Here is a 26516-nt window from a genome sequence, read left to right on the forward strand (position 1 = left end):
TTTTAAGGTTTATGTGAAATAAGTAATGAAGAATGGTATAAACTCTGACTCATAACCTGCACACCTTCAAGCATGACCTCCATATATGTGCCATAGAGCCTTCCTGTGAGCATCCTCAAAAGTGAAGTGGAGAGTAAATTGGAATGAATCAAGCTATAGTACCACTGATATAACACTTTATAGGTACTTGGAGAGGGCCATGGTCATAGTCCGCCAGTCCTCTGGGTCTAACTGTCTCCCCAATTCTTTTTCCCATTGAAGATGGTAGGGACCTCAACTGAGGTTTTTTTGTAGAATTTATGGACGAGTATATTAATAATATCATGCCGTGGGAGTGGGGTATGGCTCTACATAGGCTCTCAAAAGGGTGTATGGAGTGGGAGGGGATTTTATAAGTTGTTGGAGAATGTGTCTCAGTTGTAGGTAGCTATAGTGTTCACTCAATGGATATCATGAGAAGAGAGTAATGCCCCATACACACTATCAGTTTTTCTGCTGAGTTCTTCCTTCAGTTTTACCAAAACCATATAATATGAGGTCAAACCTAAAGATTTTTAATTTGTATGCAATCAGGTAGGCCCTTGTACTACATGGTTTTGGTAAACATGAAGGAAAAACTCAGCAGAAAAACTCATAGTGTGTATGGGGCTTAAGGCGTCAAATGTTAATATCCTAGTGAGGTAAACATAGATTGAACATCTGTAAATCCATGTGTAGTCCACGAGGAGAATTGTGTGGAATTTTCACATCCCGGAGGGAAAAATGTGTAATGAAGGAGTTTCAGTAGTGGGAGATGAGGGGAGATTAAGCCCACGGTTAACTAAGTCCCATAGTTGTAGGCAATCTTTTATACATGGTCCTATTGGTTTCAGATGGTGAGTAGGAGGGAGCCATGGTAGAGAGGAGACAGGCATTGGCTCGGTGTCGACTAGATCTATTGTGGCCCATAGTGGCATCTGGTATGCTTTATGGAGATGGGAAAGTGAAGCAATGCCCGCTGCCGTATAGTAAGCCTGCACGTTGGGGACCAAGAGCCGCCAGACTGCCATTGATCCACGGGGCGTATAAGACCTGTTTACTATTGCAAGGATGGGTGGATCCCCATATGAATTTTAAGAGCTTGCATTGATGAATGCGTATGATATACAATGGGACAGGTAAGACCCGAAAATAGTAATTTAGGGAGGTAAGACATTCGGATTGCAGTTATCCTACCAAACCAAGACAATGGTAGGTGGGACCAGGAGGACAGGGTGTCCGACAGACATTTGAGCAGGGATGGGTAATTGGCCTGAAACATTCCAGCGTATGTAGGAGTAAGGCGGATTACAAGGTAGGGTAGCGAGGGGTGCCACTGAAAGGGAAAGGATGATTTTCAAATTTCAAATCCATAGTACTTAAGTTTAGCTTGAGGGGAATCATAGAGGGCTGCCATCCACCGCAGAAAGAAGGCACCGAATCCATAATGGCGAACTACAGACATGAGATAAGGCCATGATAATGTGTCAAAAGCAGTATTCACGTCTAAAGATAGAAGCATTAATTCCAACGAATGGTTGTGAGCTATGTGTTGCAGCTGTAAAATCCGTCAAATAGCACCCCCTCCTTGCCTCTGTGGTACAAAGCCAACCTGGTCTTTCTTTATTAAACTGGGAAGGAAAGAGTTCAATTGGTTAGCCAGGATCTTGGTCAGAACCTTCATATCTATGTTGATTAGAGAAATGGGTCAGAAGTTAGCCCAAGAGGAATGGTTACGGTCAAGTTTAGGAATCCTGACAATATTAGCGGTTAACAAGTCCGAAGTGAAATTTTGTCCCTGTTTAACAGAGTTATACATAGCTGTCAGATGTGGGGCTATAACGTCGGCCAGTTTCCTATAATAAAGCGCCATGTAACCGTCCAGTCCTGGTCGCTTAGCCACTTTCAAGTCTTTAATACTTTGAAGGACTTCGGAGACTTGAATGTCCCAGTCCATGAGGGCTGTGTAAGTCTCCGTCAAAGTGGGGAGTGAAAGACGGTCAAGGAAACTGTCTGTGTCCCGACTACCCGAATGATCAGAGGCCGAGTATAGTTTGGTTAAATGGTAACGGAATTCCTCCAGAACCTTCACTGGGTTACCGGTGAGTACATTATGCCTAGTACGCAGAATGATAGGGGTAAATTTAGGAGTAAAGGTATGAAGCCTATGAGCCAGCATTTGATTTGGTCTATTCGCTTTAGCATACCATTTCTGGCGGGACCAACGCAGAACACGTTCCTGTCCATCTGTGAGGCATAGGTCTAGCTCTGAGCGGGCCTGATTTAGGAGTTTACGGTTAGCGGGAGTAGGTATGAATACTTTTTCAAGGCACTGTATAGGGCTGTCAGACTAAAAAGATGATTTATAAATGACTATGATAAGCCTCTGCACAGAAAGTCCAACAATGAAAACAAACATCTGCTTACCTATTATTAATTACTGCAAAGTTGCATTTTGTAGGTATTTGTCTTTTTTTTATTTTGTATTATTGTAGTATTTATATAAATCCTATCCAGATAAAACTGATATGAAAGATAACATATGACTTCTATATTACATGATATTTGCAGCTTTTTAAGAAATGCTATCAGAGACAAAGATCTTTATAAGCAGGACCTTATATGATGTTCTCTGTGTAAATAAGAAATAAAAATCCATTTACAGGTTGATAAAACAGAAGTCATTTTTACTTTTCTCTACACTCTCTACACTTTTAATTTTCACTACACTCTCAAAACCTATTTTTATAACCGGAGTGGCTCATTGAAATTCACCAAGTGGCTACTATGTCTATAGTACTGTAACCCCACACATTGTGCCAGCTCTTGTGCATGGCTTCTCGGGAGAATTCATTAGGCTGGTTTTGTGCTCCATCAAACATTCCAGGGCAGCAGCATAGCTATCCTTTAATCTGTTGATAATGCCAATGTTATAAGAAATGTGCAGTTTCCTGCACAAAACACCTAATGTTCAACATTTGTACATTGCAAAAGAATAAAAGCAAAAGAGAGATTCTACATAACACTGAAACATGAATAGAGCTGACAGTACAGGCAGCACATTTTGTAACCCCTAAGGCTCATGAACATTGGCATTTTCAGATATCATATACTATAGAACATCTTTGTTGACTCTATGGTGAGTTGTAGATGTCATATACATATTTATTTATTTTAGTTATTACAAGTACCTACATAATGCTATCAATTTACTCAGCGCTATATATATATATATATATATATATATATATATATATATATATATAATCTTGTACAAGCGCATCAGTCCCTGCTTCTTAGGTTCCTGCCCACCAACTGCCTCATTTGTGACATGCCCATCAGGTGGAGCTCAATGTTGGCAATGCTGCAGCAGCTGCACACACAGCAGAGGGCCGTCAATGAGTACCTGTGCGAGTATGGCACCAGGATAGGGTCAGGGGAGCTTGGCTTCTTTTCACCATGCCAGTGGCTACTGATTAAGGATGCATGCACTGTCCTGTCACCATTTGAGGAGACCACAAGTATGGTAAGCAGCGAGAATGCATGCATCAGTGACACTGTCCTTCAAGTCTTCCTGCTGGAGCACATGCCTCGTGGAATCATGGACAGGACACTTGAGACAGAACAGCGGGAGGAAGAGAAGGACTTCTTTTCCTCCCAAGGCCCCCTTTATCCAGATAGCATTCCTGCGGGCCCGTCAAACACACAGGAAGAAGAGGAGGAGGAGAAGGATTGTATCAGCATAGATGTAGAGGATAACACTCAGCAGCAGTCTTCAAGGGATGGTTTTTAGTTCTCAGAAACCCAAGGAGTTGTATGTGGCTGGGAGGAGGTAGTTACGGATCATGTGATCCTTAGTGACCCAGAGGACTCAGAATCCAATGCCTCTGCAAACTTATGCTGCATGGCCTCCCTGATTCTGCAAAGCCTGCAAAAGGACCCTAGGATTCGTGGTATCAAGGAGAGGATCATTACTGGCTGGCAACCCTTTTTGATCTACGTTACAAATGTGTAAGGTTGTAGAACTCATCCTGCTTTTTCAGAGGGAGCAGAGAATGAAACATCTTCAGGAGGCCTTGAAGAAAGGTTTGTGCAACACATTTCCAGACCCTGGGAGGTTACCTTTTCCTGGTGCTGGACAATGTGTTACTGAGGCTTCGTTCAGTCATAGGAAAAGCGGTGGAGAAGGTGGCCAGCTGACCGATGTCTTTAAACAATTTTTCAGTCCTCAGCACCAAGGTCTGATTAGTTCAAGCAACCATCACCAGTGTCTGCCTTACATGGTGCAGGAATATCTAGGGGAAAATAGCAGACTTGGAGACCTTTCCAACAGAGCATCCACTGGGTTACTGGGTCTTGAGGATGGACCACTGGCCAGAACTTGCTCAATATGCAATTGAGCTACTGGCCTGTCCTGCACCCAGTGTGCTTTCTGAATGCACATTCAGTGTTGATGGAGGGTGTGTAACAGATCAAAGAGTGTGCCTGTCCACAGAGTCCGTTGATAGGCTCACATTCATAAAAATCAATCAATCTTGGATCAGCAGCTATCAAGCACCTGATGCTGATGTAACTGATTGAATTGGCTATGGATGTGGAATCCCTTGAAGACTGCCTATGCTGACTATCCTATTCCTCCTCAATCTTGATGATGCTAGCCAACAATATTTATGGTTTAGGGCACCACCACCACCCAAGGCCCAATTTTTCTGCCCCTGTTTAACAGAGGCATGTAATTACATTTTTTTGATCTAATATTTTACAGCAGGGCCCGTTCCAGTGCCCAACAAGAGTAACTGTGAGGACTTACATTGTTCTGGCGCCACCAAAATCAAAGGCCCAATTTCTCTGCTCCTGTTTAACGGGGGCATGTAATTACAATTTTTGATATAATATTTCATAGTGGGGCCCATTTCTGTGTCCAAAAAAAGTAACTGTGAGGGCTTACAGTGTTCTGGTACCACCTAGGGCCCAATTTTCTGCAGAGTATATATGGCAGGCCGTATAGTATATATAAATATATATATATATATATATATATATATATATATATATATATATATATATACTGCTGTTCAGAGTATTTAGTGCCTGGGGGACCCCCACACCATTTTTTTTTAAAAATTGGTGCGGCGTTCCCCTTAATATCCACACCAGACCTGAAGGGCCTGGTATGGATTTTAGGGGGGGGGGGGGGACATCCACTGCATTTTTTATTTTTTGGGGTATTTTTGGTATTTTGATCTATATTGCCGGGGTGTCCAACAATATATTACAGCCGCAAGCAGTTTTGTATCAAATTTTGTTCCTTTAGAAATGTCATCTTGCTGTGGTACTGTTATAAACATGGGAAAGATGTGCTATTTTACAGGCATACTAAGGACACCCACCCAAGCACGATATTTAAAGGAATATTTAATTTTTATTATTTCATTTTAAGCATTATTAAAATCACTGCTCCCGAAAAAATTGCAGTTTTTAAAACTTTTTTTGCATTGTTACATGTCCCCAAACACTTTTTATATCAATAACGTGCATAAAAGCCTTTAAAATGAGCACTTTTGTTTTTTCACGTTCGCGTCCCATAGACTTTAAGGGTGTTCACACAAATTTTTTGTCTGTTCCCATGTTTTATGTCAAAGAAGGGAATATTTTCCTAACAGAGGCACATAAAGAGGTTCTCTCTCTTCCCCATTCTATACAATATTTAAAAAAAATATTGATGTGTGTTGGGCTTTAATATCTAAAACCACAATGACACAATATATTTGGTTGGGATATAATAATCTGTTAATTAACAGTCTATTTCTGTGACTAGCTGCAAATTTTATTTGACTGTACATAGAAAGTGATCATTTGTTTCTGAAGGATTAGACCATTGGTCAATCTTTCTCACACCCTTCACAAGCATCCAGTGTTCAGAGCATGTTGGGTAAGCTCCCCATGGTCAGTGCAGCTCTGTGCAGGCTTACATCTGTTCAATCAGCAGAGGCTTGTATAATTTACAGGAATATTACATTTTCAGTATTTCATAGTTTTCACATTTACCAACCGACGCCTCTGGTCCAAACATATCTGGGCACTGTTCACTGAGGTCTCTGTGCCAAATGACCAAAAATGGTTACAATGTTTAATGTACAATTATGCAGAAATGAATGAACAAAGACAGCATTATTAAGACAAAAAAAAAGAGTTTATCTTGGATGAAAAATGTAACCTTGCTTCTCTGCTGGTCTGGATTTCAGACCACTTCCTCTCCCCATCAGGAAAATTGCAGGTCTCAGGTTCAGTAAGGCGTCATTTCAGCAATATGTCAAAGCTGGTCTGTTTGGCCTAAAGGGGGTTATTTTTCATTCTATATTTAAATACGGTTTAAATATATAAATGGAGTAGATATATATCTTTAAAAAGTTAATTATTGACAAATAAGATGAATCCCCACAGAAGTACCAACGTGCCAACTCACAGAAGTAGGGAGACAAGTAAAGCCCAAATGCTGTGGACTGCCTCCACTATATCTCACATTTTGGCAAAACAATTACTGGATATACTAAACCCTGTCCAAAATAAATAACAGAACTTATATTAATTATGCCAAGCTTTTTTACTTTACCGCTGCTACAGGTGAAATCTGAAGTCTATAAATTTGCTGTTGTCTGGAAGGTCATTATATAGTTATGGGCATCATCTCTGTTTTTGAAGGCCACATCAGCCTCAGAACATGTAATATAATGGGTTTATTTACTAAAAGCAAACAGACTGTTCACTTTGCTAGGGAATTTTCCCCAGAGCTAAGTGATTGAGAAGAAGCTTTGCTGACTTTCATCATCCAATCATGTGCACATAAACATGTGGAAGAAGTTGAACTTTTTGGCCTAAAAGCAAAACGCTATGCGTGGCAGAAAACTAACACTGCACATCACCCTGAACACACCATCCCCACCGTGAAACATGGTGGTGGCAGCATCATGTTGTGCGGATGCTTTTCTACAGGGACGGGAAAGCTGGTCAGAGTTGATGGGAAGATGGATGGAGACAAATACAGGGCAATCTTAGAAGAAAACCTGTTAGAGTCTGCAAAAGACTTGAAACTTGGGTGGAGGTTCACCTTCCAGCAGGACAATGACCCTAAGCACACAGCCAGAGCTACAATGGAATGGTTTAAGATCAAAGCATATTCATGTGTTAGAATGGCCTAGTCAAAGTCCAGACCTAAATCCAATTGAACAGCTGTGGCAAGACTTGAAAATTGAAATCCCAGATGTATTAAGCAGGTTTCCTTTGTGCCTAGAACATATGCATTACAATTTGTATGATTTTTCTCAGCTCAAAAATTCCACCTTTTCTCCATTTGTTGGAGTGAAAATTTTCATCTTTTTCCTAAGGTCTGAAACGAGTGTGGATTTGAGCTCACTGTCCATTAGAGAATTGAATAAACATTCTAAAAACAAACGCTTTTGAACCAGATTCTAGTGTAATGCCGGTCAAAGAATACATTCACGTGTAGCTTTTTTGTGATCTTGTGCACATTTTTTAATGAAAACTCAAACAAAGCAAAACACAGGGTTAAAGAACCCACAAAACTCAACCTGCATGAGCTACTTTGCCGCATTTGTTGTGCATACAGCAGCCCATTCAGATAAATGGGCTGCACTATGCCTGTGACACAAACTTTAAATGTGAATGCAGGCCTAAGGTGGCCATACATGGATCAAGATTTAGGCAGTTCAGCAGGGACCAGACAAATTTCGATCTATGTATGGGCAGGCTGATTGTATCCAAGTCGATCTATCAATCGACTTGGGTACAACCAGCCTATTGGATTTTATTTCATGTAATTACTGCCAGCGGCTATCAATAATCATTGTACTCTGCCAGCCAGGAAGGTTCCCCGTGCTGTCCCGCCGGAAGAACACAATATTGCTGCGGAAGGGATTCCTCCATCAACACTGATTGTATTGATGGGGAAATCGAGTAATTTTCTTTTCTTCCACCCTTTGTGGAAGGAAAGAAATCAATTCATCTATGGTTTGCTTTAGTCTGTAGGTTTATGGTCACATTTATTTTAAACTAAATATAACATGAGCACACAGCAAGGTAATAAGGGACAGAAGACATGATGTTAAGGTCCCCTATCCTGAGTAGCAGATACAACTTATGCAGCCCTTATAGTACTTCCAACCATCAAAATATTTTTTGTACTACCAGCAAAGGTATACGCGTATCCTGTATGCATGGGAAGGTTACGAATTGTGAACAAACAATAATCCTGCTACCACTAATGTCCCATGAGTCTCAGTCTTGCGTAAGATGACAGCAATAAACCTACATACCTTGCTTTCGTGGGTTATGAATTGTGATCATGTCACTATTACTAGTACATGAAATGACAATGATCTTACAGTATATATATATATATATATATATATATATATATATATATATATTTATGTACACTGAGCACAATTATAAACACAACACATTTGTGTTTTCCCCTATTTATCAAGAGCTGATCTCAAAGATCTATGACTTTTTCTATATACACAAAAGGCCTATTTCTCTCAAATATAGTTCACATATCTGTCTAAATCTGTGTTAGTGAGCACTTCTCCTTTGCCAAGATAATCTCACCTGGAATATGCAGTTCAGTTTTGGGCACCAGTTCTCAAAAAGGATATCAGGGAACTTAAGAAAGTGCAGAGAAGGGCAACCAAATTGACAAGAGGCATGGAAGAGCTCAGCTATGAGGAACGATTAGAGGAACTGAATTTATTTTCTCTTGAGAAGAGGAGATTAAGAGGGGATATGATCAACATGTACAACTATATAAGGGGTCCCTATAGTGAACTTGGTGTTGAGTTATTCACTTTACGGTCAACACAAAGGACAAGGGGGCACTCTTTACACCTAGAGGAAAAGAGATTTAATCTCCAAATATGGAAAGGTTTCTTCACAGTAAGAGCTGTGAAAATATGGAATAGACTCCCTCCAGAGGCGGTTCTGGCCAGCTCAGTAGATTGCTTTAAAGCAGTTGTAAATCCTCGAGACTGGAGTATCTGTACATAGGAGGACAATAAGCCGTACGCTCCATGGAGTTGGGCTTTATGATAGAGTAGCCAGAAGAAAGCCATTACTTTCAGAAAAAAACGAAATGGCACGTTTTGAGTTTGCAAAAAAAGGCATGTGGTAGACTTTCAAAATGTATGAGGGAAGGTGCTCTGGTCTGATGAGACTAAAATTGAACTTTTTGGCCATCAAAGAAAACACTATGTCTGGCGCAAACCCAACACATCACATCACCCAAAGAGCACCATGCCCTCAGTGAAACATGGTGGTGGCAGCATCATGCTGTGCGGATGTTTTTCAGCAGTTGGGACTGGGAAACTGGTCAGGGTTGAGGGAAAGATGGATGGTGCTAAATACAGGGATATTCTTGAGCAAAACCTGTACCACTCTGTGTTTGATTTGAGGCTAGGATGGAGGTTCACCTCCCAGCAGGAAAATTACTCCAAACACACTGCTAAAGCAACACTTGAGTGGTTTAAGGGGAAACATGTAAATGTGGTGGAATGGCCTAGTCAAAGCCCAGACCTCAATCCAACAGAAAATCTGTAGTCAGACTTAAAGATTGCTGTTCACAAGTGCAAACCATCCAATTTGAAGGAGCTGGAGCAGTTTTGCAAGGAGAAATGGGCAAAAATCCCAGTGGTAAGATGTGGCAAGCTCATAGAGACTTATCCAAAACGACTTGGAGCTGTGATAGCCGCAAAAGGTGGCTCTACAAAGTATTGACTTTAGGGAGGTGAATAGTTATGCACATTGACTTTTTCTGTTATTTTGTCCTATTTGTTGCTTGCTTCACAATAAAATATATACAGTGCCTTGCGAAAGTTTTCGGCCCCCTTGAACTTTTCAACGTTTTGCCACATTTCAGGCTTCAAACATAAAGATATAAAATTTAAATTTTTTGTGAAGAATCACCAACAAGTGGGACACAATTGTGAAGTGGAACGAAATCTATTGGATATTTTAAACTTTTTTAAACAAATAAAAAACTGAAAAGTGGTGCGTGCAAAATTATTCGGCCCCTTTACTTTCAGTGCAGCAAACTCACTCCAGAAGTTCAGCGAGGATCTCTGAATGATCCAATGTTGTCCTAAATGACTGATGGTGATAAATAGAATCCACCTGTGTGTAATCAAGTCTCTGCATAAATGCACCTGCTCTGTGATAGTCTCAGGGTTCTGTTGAAAGCGCAGAGAGCATCATGAAGTCCAAGGAACACACCAGGCAGGTCCGTAATACTGTTGTGGAGAAGTTTAAAGCCGGATTTGGATACAAAAAGATTTCCCAAGCTTTAAACATCCCAAGGAGCACTGTGCAAGCGATCATTTTGAAATGGAAGGAGTATCAGACCACTGCAAATGTACCAAGACCTGGCCGTCCCTCTAAACTTTCAGCTCAGACAAGGAGAAGACTGATCAGAGATGCAGCCAAGAGGCCCATGATCACTCTGGATGAACTGCAGAGAACTACAGCTGAGCTGGGAGAGTCTGTCCATAGGACAACAATCAGTCGTACACTGCACAAATCTGGCCTTTATGGAAGAGTGGCAAGAAGAAAGCCATTTCTCAAAGATATCCATAAAAAGTCTCATCTAAAGTTTGCCACAAGCCACCTGGGAGACACACCAAACATGTGGAAGAAGGTGCTCTGGTCAGATGAAACCAAAAATCAAACTTTTTGCCCACAATGCAAAACGATATGTTTGGCGTAAAAGCAACACAGCTCATCACCCTCAACACACCATCCCCACTGTCAAACAGTGTGGTGGCAGCATCATGGTTTGGGCCTGCTTTTCTTCAGCAGGGACAGGGAAGATGGTTAAAATTAAGGGGAAGATGGATGCAGCCAAATACAGGACCATTCTGGATGAAAACCTGTTGGAGTCTGCAAAAGACCTGAAACTGGGATGGAGATTTATCTTCCAACAAAACAATGATCCCAAACATACAGCAAAATCTACAAAGGAATGGTTCACAAATAAACGTATCCAGGTGTTAGAATGGCCAAGTCAAAGTCCAGACCTGAATCCAATCGAGAATCTGTGGAAAGAGCTGAAAATTGCTCTCCATCCAACCTCACTGAGCTCGAGCTGTTTTGCAAGGAAGAATGGGCAAGAATTTCAGTCTCTCGATGTGCAAAACTGATAGAGACATACCCCAAGCGACTTGCAGCTGTAATCGCAGCAAAAGGTGGCTCTACAAAGTACTAACGCAAGGGTGCCGAATAATTTTGCACGCCCCACTTTTCATTTTTTTATTAGTTCAAAAAGTTTCAAAAATCCAATCGATTTCGTTCCACTTCACAATTGTGTCCCACTTGTTGGCGATTCTTCACAAAAAAGAAAAATTTTATATCTTTATGTTTGAAGCCTGAAATGTGGCAAAAGGTTGAAAAGTTCAAGGGGGCCGAATACTTTCGCAAGGCACTGTATATATATATCTTCAAAGTTGTGGGCATGATCTGTAAATTAAATGAAGCAAATCCTCAAACAATCCATGTTAACTCCAGGTTGTGAGGCAACAAAACACGAAAAAATGCCAAGGGGGTGAATGCTTTTGCAAGGCACTGTAAGTAAAACAGGGGCTCAGGGGGACTGCAGCACCACAGAATATTTTTCACCTTAATGCATAGAATGCATTAAGGTGAAAAACCATGAGGGTTTAAAACCCCTTTAAGAAAGGCCTGGATTCTTTCCTAAATGCAAAAAATATACTTGGATACTAACATTTAGTTGATCCAGGGAAAATCCGATTACCTCTTGCGGATCAGAAAGAATTTTCTTTACCCTGCTGTAGCAAATTGTATCAATGTTTGCTGGGATTTTTCACCTTCCTCTGGATCAACTATGCGTATAGAATTGGGTATATGGGATTGTTTGATTTTATTTTTTATTTATTTATTTATTTTTATGGTTGAACTAGATGGACTTGTGTCTTTTTTCAACCTGACTAACTATGTAACTATGTAACTAATCCACCTCAGAGGTGTGGCATATCAAGATGCTGATTAGACAGCATGATTATTGCAAAGGTGTCTCATAGGCTGGCCACAATAAAAGGCCACACTAAAATGTGCATCTTTATCACACGGCACAATGCCACAGATGTTGCAAGTTTAGGGAGCATGTAATTGACATGCTGACTGCAGGAATGTCCACCAGAGCTGTTGTATTTTAATTGAATGTTAATTTCTCTACCATAAGCTGTCGCCAAAGGCGCTTCAGAGGATTGGCAGTACATCCAACCGGGTTCACAACAGCAGACCACATGTAAACACACCAGCCCAGGACCTCCCCATCCAGCATCTTCACCTCCAAATTCATCTGAGACCAGCGACCCGGATAGCTGCTGCAACAATCGGTTTGCATAACCAAAGAATTTCTGCACAAACTATAAGAAACCGTCTCAGGGAAGCTCATCTGCATGCTTGTCATCCTCATCTGGCCTGACTGCAGTTCATTGTCGTAACCGACTTGAATAGAAGTTACTTACTTAACTTAAAAAGTTATTTGTGGGGTTTTTTTTTGCATCTCAAACTATTTTCCTGGTAGTTGTGGCTGAAATTTTAGTTGGTCTACCTGACTGTGGTTTGGTTTCAACTGAACCCCTCAATTTCCACTTCTTGATTAGAGTTAGAACATTGCTGATTGGCATTCTCAGTTCCTTGGATATCTTTTTATATCACTTTTCTGTTTTATACAGTCCAACTACCTTTTCCCACAGATACTTTGACAATTCTTTTGCTTTTCCCATGACTCAGAATCCAGAAACGTCAGCACAGCACTGGATGAAAAATGCAAGGATCTGCCAGGAGTCCAGAAACTCATTGACCTTTTATACACACACACTAATTACAAGCAAACGGATCACAGGTGAGGATGGTTATGATTGATAATAAATAGCTTCAGCCAAACACTAACCATGTGTCAAAGAAACATTTTTGTGTTATCATTTATATTCTCTGAAATCATAAATTCTGCCAGGGTATGTAATCTTATAAGCACAACTGTGTTTGTATATATATATATATATATATATATATATATATATATATATATATATACAGACATACCCCACTTTTAAGTACACAATGGGGTTTATTTACTAAAGCTGGAAAGTACAAAATCCGTCTCTCTTCTGCATAAAAACCAACGCGCTTCTAACCCCAACTTGTTCAATTAAGCTTTGGTAATAAAATAAAACCTGGAAGCTCATTGGTTTCTATGCAGAAGTGTGCCTGATTTTGCACTTTCCAGCTTTAGTAAATAAACCCCACTGTGTACTTAAAAGTGGGGTATGCCTGTACTGTATATTCTTTGTTGATCAGAAACTAATAATAATTCCTACATAGATGTTAGAGAACCAGATGACAAATGGAGCCAGCAAATCTTCACAGCCAAAAAAGTGTCAAAATAAAAGAAAAGAAGTTGTCATTCCAGCCACTTTTAATCACATCAGGTTTTTCATGTAAAACATATCAGGTCTCAGCATAATTAAAGAGCAGCCACAAGTAACATGAGCCGAGTCAGAAGTGCAATTATGGTATGCAGAGACAATGAGATTAAGGCAGGGGGATCACAGTGTGGGAAGGAACAAATAAGCAGGTTTAATGGAAAAGGTTTACTTGATCGCCAATATTTACATGAGATAAGGTTCAAAAAAGGGGAATTTTAATTTGGTTTATTATTTCCATAAATAAATATGGTCTCATATAGGAGTCAGGTGCTAGGGACATATATTTCTATTGGGAAATATTAGTGGCATAAAAGTAGGAGTTTGATGTAATTTAAGTGATACCCTTTATTGGTTAACTTAAAGTGTTACTAAACCCCAGGACCCTGCATTCAGTATATCTGGTCTCCCACAGAACATGGAGATGTAATTGTTTTAGAAAATTTAAACTGCTAAATACAATTTCTCGTCAGCAGTGTATAGCAGTCTTGTGACTTCTATCAGTGTCTGGTTAAAGCTTGTAGGAGGAGTTTTCATTCTCCTCTGACTGTCCTATGAGGCTGCATGACCCCTGACCCTCTGTCTGGACACTGCTGATTGGCCCTGTGCTGATCACATGCGCTTTCCCCCCAAAAAAAAAAAAACTCTCTAGCAATACACACCAAACTGAGCATGTGCAGAGTGCCCCCAAGACTCTGTTCTATCAGGAGATGGATTGGGGACTGTGGATGAAAGGAAGGATCAAAAGACAGGATCAAACAGACTTTTTACACAATACGCAGGTTTAACCCCTTAAGTTCCACAGTCAGTATAACAAGCATGCTTTACTGCATAAGCAGCCCAATTTTATTGTTATGGGTTTAACACTTTAAGTTATTAAAGCGGTAGTAAACCCGCAATTTATTTATTTTTTTTAAACCTGCAAAGCAAAAGGCATAATGAGCTAGTATGCACCGCATACTAGCTCATTATGAAATACTTACCTTAGAACGAGGCCCCGACATCTCGCCCGATCCACGCCGAGGGAGCCGACATGCTCCCTCGGCGTCTCTTCCGGGTATCGCGGCTCCGGCCGGAGCCGCGATATCGTCACTCCCGCGCATGCGCGCGGGAGATTTAAATCCGGCCGGACGAGCGCTGACGGATTTTCACGGAGAGAACCCCCTTGTGCGCATGCGCCGCTGCAGTCAGCGGCGCATACCGAGGGGAATATCTCCTAAACCGTACAGGTTTAGGAGATATTTTTTTTACCTACAGGTAAGCCTTATTATAGGCTTTCCTGTAGGTAAAAGTTAAAAAAGTGGGTATACAACCACTTTAAAGCTTCAAGCTTTTGGGACAACTTAGATCCATTTTATAGGCTTTATAAAGCCTGAAGAAGCCTGATCTAAGTTATCCAGGAGGGTCAGGCAGGGGTTTTAACACTATTAAAAACTAAAACAAAAATGTTTGAGCATTAGATACAATGTAATCTCAGTAACCCATAGCAAATCAGGATTCATTTTTTAGTGGTCTGACTTCAGTAGAGTGTATTCTGTTTAATTCCTTTAGAAAAGTACACTCAGGAAGAACTCTTTATTGAATATGGTTTATAATCTCTCTGTAAATAATGTTTTGCATTTTGCTTAAAGCAGAGTTCCACTCGTTTTTTAGTTTATTAAAAGTCAGCAGCTACAAAAAGAAGCTTCCATTCTCTTCCCCTCCTCTCGGCGGCACCGTCATAGCAACTGTGGGCACCCGGCCATGACAGTTTATGGCCAAGCGCGCACTGCACGTGCACAAGTCATGCTGCACTCTGCTATTGGCCAGGCAATCTTCTGGGACCTGTGACATGTCCCAGAAGATTGCAGGGAGGGAGGGGCCAACCTAGGGGGAGAGAAAGAGTCACCTAGGCAGCCGAGAAGCGGAAGGAAGTCTCTCTAAAAAGAAGGTACCCATCCCCCCCCAAAAAAGACATGTCAATATGGCATGTAAGGGGGTGAGAAGTGTTTAAAGCGGACGTTCCACTTTTGGGTGGAACTCCACTTTAAATTAAAAGAAGATAGATAGTAATGCTTTCCAAAGTTTAATATTGCAGTGTCATTTACCTGTATTTTACCTACTAAAACCAGGTAATGAGAACAATATAGTTCACTATTTTTTTGCATTTAGATTAAAATACACTCACCACTGACAGCTCCACCACAGTTCCCATTGTTTGAGTCCGTTGGGACGTCTTGCATTGATTCTGGAAAAGTAAAAACATACAGGGGTTTTGTTATTATTAGATGCTCAATTATTTTTTCATATCATTATTTATCACATTTTCAAGAATCATATTATTGTATTGGTTCATACTTAGCAAATACTTTCTAACAGAACTGCTTATATTTTCCAAAGCAACTACTCACAAATTGACAAATTGTGCCAACAAATGTGAAATACTAATAGTTTGCTAATGGATTGTGGCAGTGACAGTGTAGTGGCACTGACTGCATTATTACATTGTAAGAGCAGGGTACTGTGGTGATGCCTCCTCAGTAGGAGGGCCCATGGCACCCTTAAGACTCCCATAAGATCCTCAGTTCTCTGGGTTAAATATCACTGGGTGTCATGCGATCTGGACTACTGAAGAAAGTTAATGGCGGAAAATAATTACTGCAGATGACAGGGAGTATTGCAGCCAGAGCTGCTTTTTTTTAACCCCTTCAAGGCACATACAGGTACATACTAATATACTGAATATTAGGATATATAAGGATACATAAACTTGCATCTTAAACTTTTGTCCTGTCTAGGAATCTTCTGTAGAACAAACATCAAAGTCGCAAAAAAGTATGTAAACTGGCACTTATTCCAATTGGCAAGTACAACATCTACTATGTGAAATATTGTATATCCCAAGGTGACTGCACACCAGACTTGATCTTCTCCATAAAAGCCAGAGGCCCTAAAACTTGTATATTCTGTTATGAAATATGTTGGTGGGGCTTGTATCTCTCTACAGTCTTTAATGTCTATCTGCATCTTTTCTTATTTCTGCTGTGCTAATGCTATGACTAAAGCACTGCATTACTGCTTCTGGCAAGGTAGTGATAACCATTTGTCATATTTGTTTAATGTCTTATGATATTGTTACTATGTATTTCCATTTAGACGTCTGTAGCAATCCAGTTTGGCTGTTATTACCTCCCTCACCTTGCCTGCTTATATGGTGGGTGGGCATGATCGAACCATATTTGGCTACAACTAAGACCAGGCAGGGTTGGCACCAGCATAAGGCATCTAAGGCAGCTGCCTTAAGGCGCCTGGAGGGGGGGGTCTTCACACCTTCAGCACCAATTAGCAGTCCCCTAAAAGAGTCCCATCTAAATAAAATTCACCATTGCCCGTATAGGCAAAAATCCTTGCAATGGCCCTGAGACCAGTTTACGTGTGGCCTGTGCAATATGCTGGAACCTGATGTTCTATATTACAAACAACAGACGGATGGAAATTAACTCAATAGATTATATTCTTCAAGTGACCAGGTGCTGAACTTTGTAAAAGTACATGTGCCTTGCTCAGACTACATAGTTACAGTACTGATCACATCTCTTGGTGCCCTGTATAGACAGTGGGGGCATCCATTGTGTTTTTAGAATGGGTGATCCATCTGTCTATGACACGGATCCCTCTCAGACATGGCTGCTCCTTGCTGACTGCATGTTTTTATGCATACTTGTATGGAGCTGGAGGATGGAGACACTGCTCAGGCTCCGTAGAAGCCAACTAGTTGTAGTAGAGGCACACACATGGCTTTACATGTCTATTCTGGGTTGTAAGCTATTACATACAGTGACCTCCTAACCCTCTTGCCTTAAAATGTATTGTAACTGTACTGTCCCCCTATATTTTGTAAAGCACTGGGCATTTTTAGTTCTCACAAAACTGTGCTCACTATAAAGGGGAAACAATATTTGTTCATTACAACCAAACACAACATCAAATTATTATTCTGAAACTTCTTTATAAATATCTTGTATCCTACATAAAAAGGGGGGAAATTGACGGGACTTTGGAGGCACCAAAAGACACATGGAATTGAAACAATGATTTGAAATTGAGACTTTTTTGATACAAATATTTAAAATGTTAAAATTTTGGTGCCTCCAAAGTCCCATCCATTTTCCCCCATTTTAGTTCTAGCAATATTGGGATGTGGCAGCCCCTTGACACCTGGATAGTATAGGCCTTTCTGATAAATATATTTTTCTTTTTGTATCCTACATAATTAGGAAATTGGACAAAAAATGCTTCCCCCTAAAACATGAGTTCATGGAATAATACCATTGTTAGGCTGGCCATACAAAGAATTTTCTTTTGAAAATCAGAACATTTGTGCATTTTGTGATCTGATGGTGCCACTATTGATTTTGAAATTCAAGCCTTCAATCTCATCTCATGTTGCTACAGAAAAGAATTTTCGTGGCTGGGAATCTTCTTTTCTTTCCAAGAATTTTCTTTTCTTACACATGCACATTTATTTTTTCGATTACATTTCTCGCACAATTCTCCCATTATTGATTAGAAAATCGTTTGTTTTTCAAAAAATTTCCAACATGTCTGATTACTCAAATTCGATGGCCGCATGAAAATCGGCTGTTGCTGCATCCCACTAATGGTGCGAAATCCGAACTAAAATTCTTAGATAAGAGTTTCGAAAGAAAGTTCTTTCAAAATTCGACCCATGTATGGCCTGCCTTAAATGATGAATAGTGCCTTAAAAAATGATACAATAGATCAAATAACAGGCTGTGTTTTATACATTTAAACCCTAAATGCAGCCAAAGTTAAAAAAACACAAAAATCAGCTTAAAGGACATAACTTAACTGTAGTATGTGTCCCTTGTCCTGATGTCTATTCTGTTAGATGCACTCTTCCTCCATCCATGCCCCAACTCATCCTGCTGCTGGAATATTCCAGTGTGACAGGGTTTAATAGAACTGTGGGCGGCTCTTATCAAAAGTGCCTAACTATGCCCGCCTGCCCATTCATATATTCCATACTATAGCTTCTATGAATGAAACAGGATCTATGAATGGGGATGGACAGGTGATTGAAATATCCTCCCCCTTCCATTTATAGATCACTTTTCATTCATATAAGCTGTAGTACAGCTGCAAACATTGGAGGAGCTGAGCAGAAATGGCGTTCTTACTCAGGCATGCTTGATGAGAGACTGTGACAGCACCCATAGTTCTATTAAACCCCATTGCACCGGAAGATTATGGCAGCAGGGGTGGGGAGGCTGTGGGGCATCGATGGAGGAGTACTTTTTACAAAACAGAAGAGGCATCAGTACAAGGGTAACATTCTACTAGCTGTAAATTATGTCCCTTTTGCTGATTTTTGTGTTTTTATTTTGCCTGCACTTAGGCTTTAATCTGGACTCAAAACTCTTTTAACTTCTTGACATCCGCGCTATAGCCGAATGACGGCCACAGCGTGGACCTGAATTTCCGGGAAGCCGTCATATGACGGCCTCCCCTGTGCATGCTCCCTGTGCACGGCCTGTGCACTGTGATCATCGAGTCACTGAGACTGAGACACTCCCTTACCATGTGATCAGCTGGCAGCCAATGACAGCTGATCACATGATCAAAACAAAAGCTCAGTGATCTTTTTTTTTTTCTCCTCATGCTGTCAGCGGAGGAGAAAAAAAAATCAGATTACCGACTCATCTGCAAGGGACATTGGTTTCTAAGAGGAAGAGGCAATTATGCCTCATCTATGCCACCTGCCATTGCCACCTGACAGTGCCCACAAGTGCCATCTATCATTGCCCACATGTGCCACTTATCAATGCCCATCAGTGGTGCCAATTTGTGCCACCTAGCAGTACTGCCTATCAGTGTAACTGATCAGTGCCCATCACTGCCACCCATCAGTGCCCATCACTGCCACCTATCAGTGCCCATCAGTGCTGCTTCATCAGCGTACATTAATGACAGACAAAAATTACCTGTTTTAAAAAATGTTATAACAAAATTTTTTAAAATTTTTTTAAAAAGTTATACAAAATGTTAAAAAAAAATTAACATTTTTTTATAACAAAATTACATTTTTTTTTTTAAATGTTGTCTTTTTACATTTTTTTAATAAAAAATAAAAACCACAGAGGTGATCAAATACCACCAAAAGAAAGCTCTATTTGTGGCAAAAAAAATAATAATTTGGGTACAGTGGTGTGTGACCGCGCAATTGTCATTCAAAGTGCATCAGTGCTGAAAGCTGAAAAGTGTTCTGGATAGGAGGGGGGTTTAAGTGTCCAGTAAGCAAGTGGTTAAAAAAAACAATAGATTTCACAGGGAAGATCCAGAAAGAAGATAGTGGTAGCCTTGGAAAAGTGTAGCAGCTCTGCTTAAAAAGCTGATTAGGGGGGTCCAAGGGCAATACCTATCAGAGGGGTAATGAGGACATGCAGAAAACGTCTGAAAAATTGTATTCCAAGCAGATATGAAAAAACACCAATTACTGCAATTATCTATTCCTTTAAACTGTGATGAAGGTTTAGAACCCTGTCAATCTTTTCCTGACACCAAGGACTGCTTTAGAGAGCCATCCCCTCATTTACTGTTATAATACTGTTATAATAACAAGTCTCTCTAATGAAGTCCCAGACACCAGTAAAAACATGACAGTGTTTCTAAGTCTTCCCACTCTATCCAAAACCTAAAAAAATGTTTTGTCTGGACATACACTTTACATACAAGCACTAAATGAATTTTTGATTGCAGCTAGTGTAAGTTTGTCTCGATAGCCTGATATAATCCTGGGTACAGCAGAAATCAGACTACAAGAGGGAGGGGCCACATTAACTATTGTATTCCCGCCCCATGGCTAAGTGTTCCTGGCTTGGCCCCGGTGGATCTGGTGTATGATCGATTATTTTAAAGCTAGTGGGGGACACGTGGATAAATCTAAGGATTTATGGTGGTTACCTGTTTGACCATGTAGAGTAGCGTCACAGAGAACCTGTACTTACTAGAATGAGGGGAGATGTTTGTTTGCGGGTGGGTTTACTTGATGTGATATCTTGGTATTTACATGGGAGCAGTGCCACGCAGACTTTATGTATAACTTGTGCTTTGGAACTGTTTGTCATTTTACCTATGCTCAATAAAAAAAACTTTTGTTTGAGAAAATATATATATATATATATATATATATATATATATATATATTGTATTCCCTCCTCATTGGCCTACCTCTCCACAAATTATCCCCTCTTCAGTCTATTATGAATGCTGCTGTCAGACTCATCCACCTTACCAACTGTTCAGAGTCTGCCACCCCTCTCTGCCAATCCCTTCAATGGCTTCCCATTGCCCAAGGAATAAAATTCATAACACAAACAATAGCATACAAAGCCATTCACAACTCTGCCCTGAGCTACATCACCAATCTTGTCTCCAAGTATCACCCAAACTGTCTTCTCCACTCCTCCCAAGACCTTCTGCTTTCTAGCTCCCTTGTCTCCTCCTCCCATGCTCATCTCAAGAGCCTCTTCCATCCTCTGGAACTCATTACCCAAATCTGTCCAGTTATCTCCTACTCTGTACACTTTTAGGCATTTCCTGAAAACTCATCTCTTCAGGGAGGCCCATCCTGCCTTCAGCTAACAACTGAATCTTCGACTTCCCTCATCAATTCATCCCTCACAGTTACTAACTTTTGTTTCACCAGCCCCTCCCTATTAGATTGTAAGCTTGCAGGAACAGGTCCCTCCTAACCCTCTTGTATTGAATTGTAGTGTTGCTGTACTGGCTTCTTTTATATTGTAAAGTGATGCGTAAACTGTTGGCGCTATATAAATCCTGTTTAATATAATAAGGGGAGGAAGTGGACTCACTAGGATTGAAGCAGGCTCTGTAGCATGCATATGTACTGTAAGGAATCATACTGGTAGGAGGAGAGAGCAAAGTGAGTGGACTGTCAACTTCATCAAGCAAGTTAGGGGTGTTTTTTGGCACAGGTACCCCAGCATTACAAACTTGGCTGTGTAGAAACCCTTTGGGTTGTTAAATGTATTTAGCGGTACCTGGCTTAGAAGTAATCTGTTTTTAGCAGATTGGATCAGATCGGATATCAGCGGTTGTCAACGGAAACATGTCCATTGACAATGCTAGAGGAGACTGGAGGGTCCGATTGGGTTCAGCCTAAAAAGCTCACAGGAGCTAGTGTGAAAGGGGCCTAAACTGGTCTAAAGTATGTGTGGGCTCCATACGCATATCATAGTGATTCTTAACCTCACTGCAGGTAATCAAAATAAGTAACCCAAAATAAAGAATCTAATGCAATATGGGTCAGTAAATAAAATATATTCAAAGATACTTCTTACAATGGAGTTTGGCCTCTTATCGAGAAACACATTTGTTACACTGAAAGTCCCTCATTCAGGATCTGTCTATTCAATTCTGAGAATGTCTTGAGCTTTTCACACAAAAGCTCTTGGCTGTGTTGCCCTACATGGGATAAGCAAAAATACACTTTAAAGCATGTTAGGTTTTTGTTGCTATGTCCCCTGGGGGGATATTTCACCAGACTTCCTGTTCTATCCCCAGCACAAAAAAGGGACAGGATATCCCACTGCAGTCAGAAAAACAGAAGATGATGGAAATATTAAAATGGGGACATCCTACTTCACAGTTGTTAAAAGGCTAGATTTTCTCTCATTCTTGTCTTGTCACATTAGGGATTATTTTAAATTTACTGATCTTGTAATGTGAACCTGTTCCTTCTACCCTGGAAAAAATAGACCACACATGTTTATACATTTTGTATAGAAACATTCATAAGCATTATTTGTTAAGGATGCTGTAAATTGCATTACGCATGACTGTCAGTTACAATCTGATTTTGGTAATTCCAACATTCCAACAATTTTGTATGTATAGGGGTATCCTGTGTGCCCAGATCACCCATGGCAACCAGTAAAACGTGAAAAACTCAAAAGAGCTAAACATAATGCAGCAAGGTGGTGAAATATATGATGGTATACAAAACCATAGTTCAATATGAAAGCACTAGATTTGGGAATTTGTCAATGTACTAGTAAATAATTTAAATTACCGTATATACTCGAGTATAAGCCGAGATTTTCAGCCTCTTTTTTGAGGCTGAAAGTGCCCCCCTCGGCTTATACTCGAGTCATCGCTGTCTGCCCGCTCGATCAGCGTGTCGAGCAGACAGACAGCGGCCATTCTATTCAAAAGCCGCGCCTCCGGCTCCGCCTTCGCCTGTGATAGGCGGAACACTGAATTTCCCAGCAGCCTGTGTTCCGCCTATCACGGACATCGTATCATCCTCGTACTACGGACGAGGATGATACGACGTCTGTGATAGGCGGAACACAGGCTGCTGGGAAATTCAGTGTTCCGCCTATCACAGGCGAAGGCGGCGGCGCAGCTTTTGAATTTTACAATGGCCGCCGACGAAGAGGGCACGGGACGGAGGCAAGGCAAGGCACGGCACGGCACGGGACGGGACGGGACGGATGCAAGGAGGCAAGGCACGACACGGGACGGATGCAAGGAGGCAAGGCACGGCACGGGACGGAGGCAAGGAGGCAAGGCACGGGACGGAGGCTCGGGACAAAGGTAGGCTGGACACACACACACACACACACACACACACACACACACACACACACACACACACACACACATGGATGGAGACACACACAGGGATGGATGGATGGATGGATGGAGACACACACACACAGGGATGGATGGATGGATGGATGGAGACACACACACAGGGATGGATGGATGGATGGATGGAGACACACACACACAGGGATGGATGGATGGATGGACACACACACACACAGGGATGGATGGACGGACACACAGGGATGGACGGACACACAGGGATGGACGGACACACAGGGATGGACGGACACACAGGGATGGACGGACACACACACAGGGATGGACAGGCATGTTTCACCCTCGGCTTATACACGAGTCAATAAGTTTGCCAGTTTTTTTGGGGGTAAATTGGGGGCCTCGGCTTATATTCGGGTCGGCCTATACTCGAGTATATACGGTATTTCATAGTTTGATAGATTCCATAAAGCATGAGAAGATTTAAAGCAACGTTGATTTTAAGGCAAACATCTAAATACAAACATCTAAATATATTGTTTAAGTATTGGGGTTTTACAGGTAAACCATAAATCCTAAGTTCGTACACACGATCGGAGATTCTGACAACCAAATCCGTCGGATTTTGTCCGAGGGATTTTGTCCGAAACTGTTATATACACACGGTCAGACGAAGTTGTCGGAAAATCCGATCGTTCAGAACGTGATGACGTTGTTTCGTTACGACGGGACTACATTCAGGCTAGTAGCCAATAGCTTTGATGTAGGATCTTGATCTGAACATGCGTGGCACTTTGTCCGATCGGAATTCTCTACACATGATCGGAGTATGTCCGATCGGAGCATTTTGTCGGAAAATATTTCCGGCAAGTTGGAAAATTTGGTCCGACAGATATTTCGACGGAAACAGTCCGATGCATACCACACACAGTCGGAAAATATCCGAAAAAACACATTCCGTCTGAATCTCCGATCGTGTGTACAAGGGCTTACTCTTACTGTACATCACAGGGCACAGAGGACTTGATATTTATGACTACCTGGGATGTACTAAAGACCTAAGCATGAGGAGTCAGCAACATGCCTGAAACAGAACAGAAGGAACCTCACTCCAAGGCTGCCTGCAAGACCTTCTGTCCAAGACCATCTACTTGGTAGGACTTAGTAAACATGTGAAGAGAAGACCAGGTTGCAGCTTTACAAACTTGAACAACAAAAGCTCAATGCTGAATTCTCCAGGAAGCACTGACATTCTTGGCGGCATAGGCCTTAACCAGAAAAGGAGGAACCTTGCCCTTGATACACTGGGCCTGAAAAATGAATCCACCAAGAAATAAAGGATCAAGAATCAACCAAACTCTTATGAGGAGCCTCAGGCATAACAAAGAGGAAATCAGACTCTTAAAATATAGCTGTAGACCTAAAATAAACTCCCTTTTTCATTAGGATTTCATTAGGATGTTTAGGATAAGAACAAAAAGATGACAAGATAATGTCCTGAATCAAGTGGAACAAAGAGGATTCCTGATCCTCCTTCTCATCATCATGAAGATTTTCCTCCAACACTTCATCCTCTCTCAACAGTTGAGGAGGGGAAAGATGACCCTTGTGTTGGAGTCCCAGGCATTCTGTCTGGTGAGAACCCCTGAGCACTGATAACACAGGTCAGATATAGCTATAGATATAGCTAGCTTTGGTTATACTTTAACCACTTCAATGCTGGGCACTATAACCCCCTTCCTGCCTAGGCTAATTTTCAGGTTTCAGTGCTGTCACACTTTGAATGACAATTGTGTGGTCATTCAACACTGTACCCATATGAAATTTTTATAAATTTTTTTTATACCACTGCGTTTTTTATTTTTTGCTATCTGAACAAAAAAACATTTTTTTAAAAAAAAGTGCGTTTCTTCATTTCTGTTATAAAATTTTGCAAATAAATCATATTTCTTCATAAATTTAGGTCAAATTGTGTTCTGCTACATTTCTTTGGTGAAAATAACCCAAATCAGTGTTATAGAGTCCACAAACTATGGTATATATATCTGAAAATTGATCAAATTACTTTTTTAGAAAGTAGACAGTCTGATGTATTTAGTAAGTGCATGGTATGAATTTCACCGCTATAAGAAAATATTTTTACTGAATGATAGTGCGTAGACACTGTCTAATGTTGTGATTAGTTGTGATTGGTCACTGTGACCAATCACAGCTAGCAACACAATTGTATACAATGAATGGCATGAAAGGAAGCCATTAATTGTTTACAACTGTCATGTGATCTGCTGCGATTGGCCACAGTGGTCACATGACATTGGGAACAGGCCAATATAGTTATCTGCTGTATCCGGTGGATCCAGCTGGTGACAGATTGTGGTGGAGCCCGGCAAGACGTGCTCTCGGGAGGGCGTCATATGAAGTCCTCCCAGAACAATAGGATTCCTGCCTGTCCATCATTTTACAATGATGTGGGTGGGAAGCAGTTAAAGAATATGTTACCCCAACATTTCATATTTCTGATATGTATCTGTTTTACCATGTATGTACTTGTGTTAAAAAGGATCCTGGTCTCTTTGCATTGCTTTCTTTATGTTGAATATCTGGTTATCCTGCCAGGCCTCCTGCTAGGCATGTGATCACATCCACCCCAGCGTGGTAAGTTTCCTGGCTGTGCTGGGAGAATGGCCTGCCTGTCCTCCAATGATCTGACTTGCGCTGACATGCCCCCTGCACAGCCATTCACTGGGAAGATCAGTGTTAGGCTGTTTCTCTACCCTCACCTCTCTAAACTCCTTATTCAGCCAAGAACAGAGATTTTGTTATATCTTATAACAAAAAAAAACAAGAAAAAAAAGTATCTATAATGTTTTTTATATATATATATATATATATATATATATATATATAGATGGATATACACATTTTATGGCTTTCTTTTCTATTTTAAATTGAATGCGTTGTTTTACAAGGCGCTTGTTCCCTTTTAAAGCTGAAATCGCACATTTCCATGCACAGCAAAGCATGTTAAAAGTATAATACTATAGCGCACAACAAAGCACTGTATATGTCACCTCAATACACATATGCCGTGTAAACCAACCAGCACCTGAACTTTAGCATACCACAGGGCATGCATGTGTATGTGGTGCACTGCGTTGCCCAAAAAATGCACATGTACTTTTTCTGTGTTGAGGCCTAGTTACACATGCAAAGTGAAAAAGCCCATATTAAAGGTTATAATGGTGATCATGGCAGTTAACTATGTAGACACTGCCTGGAACGCACAAAATACCCATGGTTAAATAAACGCAATGGAAACTATAAAATACATAACGGTCAATATATGTTATC

At 40.8% G+C, this 26516-nt stretch overlaps 1 protein-coding gene across 1 annotated transcript in view; it reads right to left on the minus strand.

Moving 5' to 3' along the window:
• FRZB (frizzled related protein) overlaps positions 1 to 26516 on the minus strand; it is a 47323-nt gene that overhangs the window by 15079 nt on the left and 5728 nt on the right. The window contains exon 2 of the mRNA XM_077448131.1: positions 15703 to 15762. Within this exon, the coding sequence (XP_077304257.1) occupies positions 15703 to 15762 (60 nt within the window). The remainder of the gene's footprint in view (positions 1 to 15702; positions 15763 to 26516) is intronic.

This window comes from Lithobates pipiens, unplaced genomic scaffold (genome assembly GCF_037356315.1).
Source record: "Lithobates pipiens isolate NorthernLeopardFrog02 unplaced genomic scaffold, aLitPip1_a1.2 Scaffold_22, whole genome shotgun sequence".
Lineage (NCBI taxonomy): Eukaryota > Metazoa > Chordata > Amphibia > Anura > Ranidae > Lithobates > Lithobates pipiens.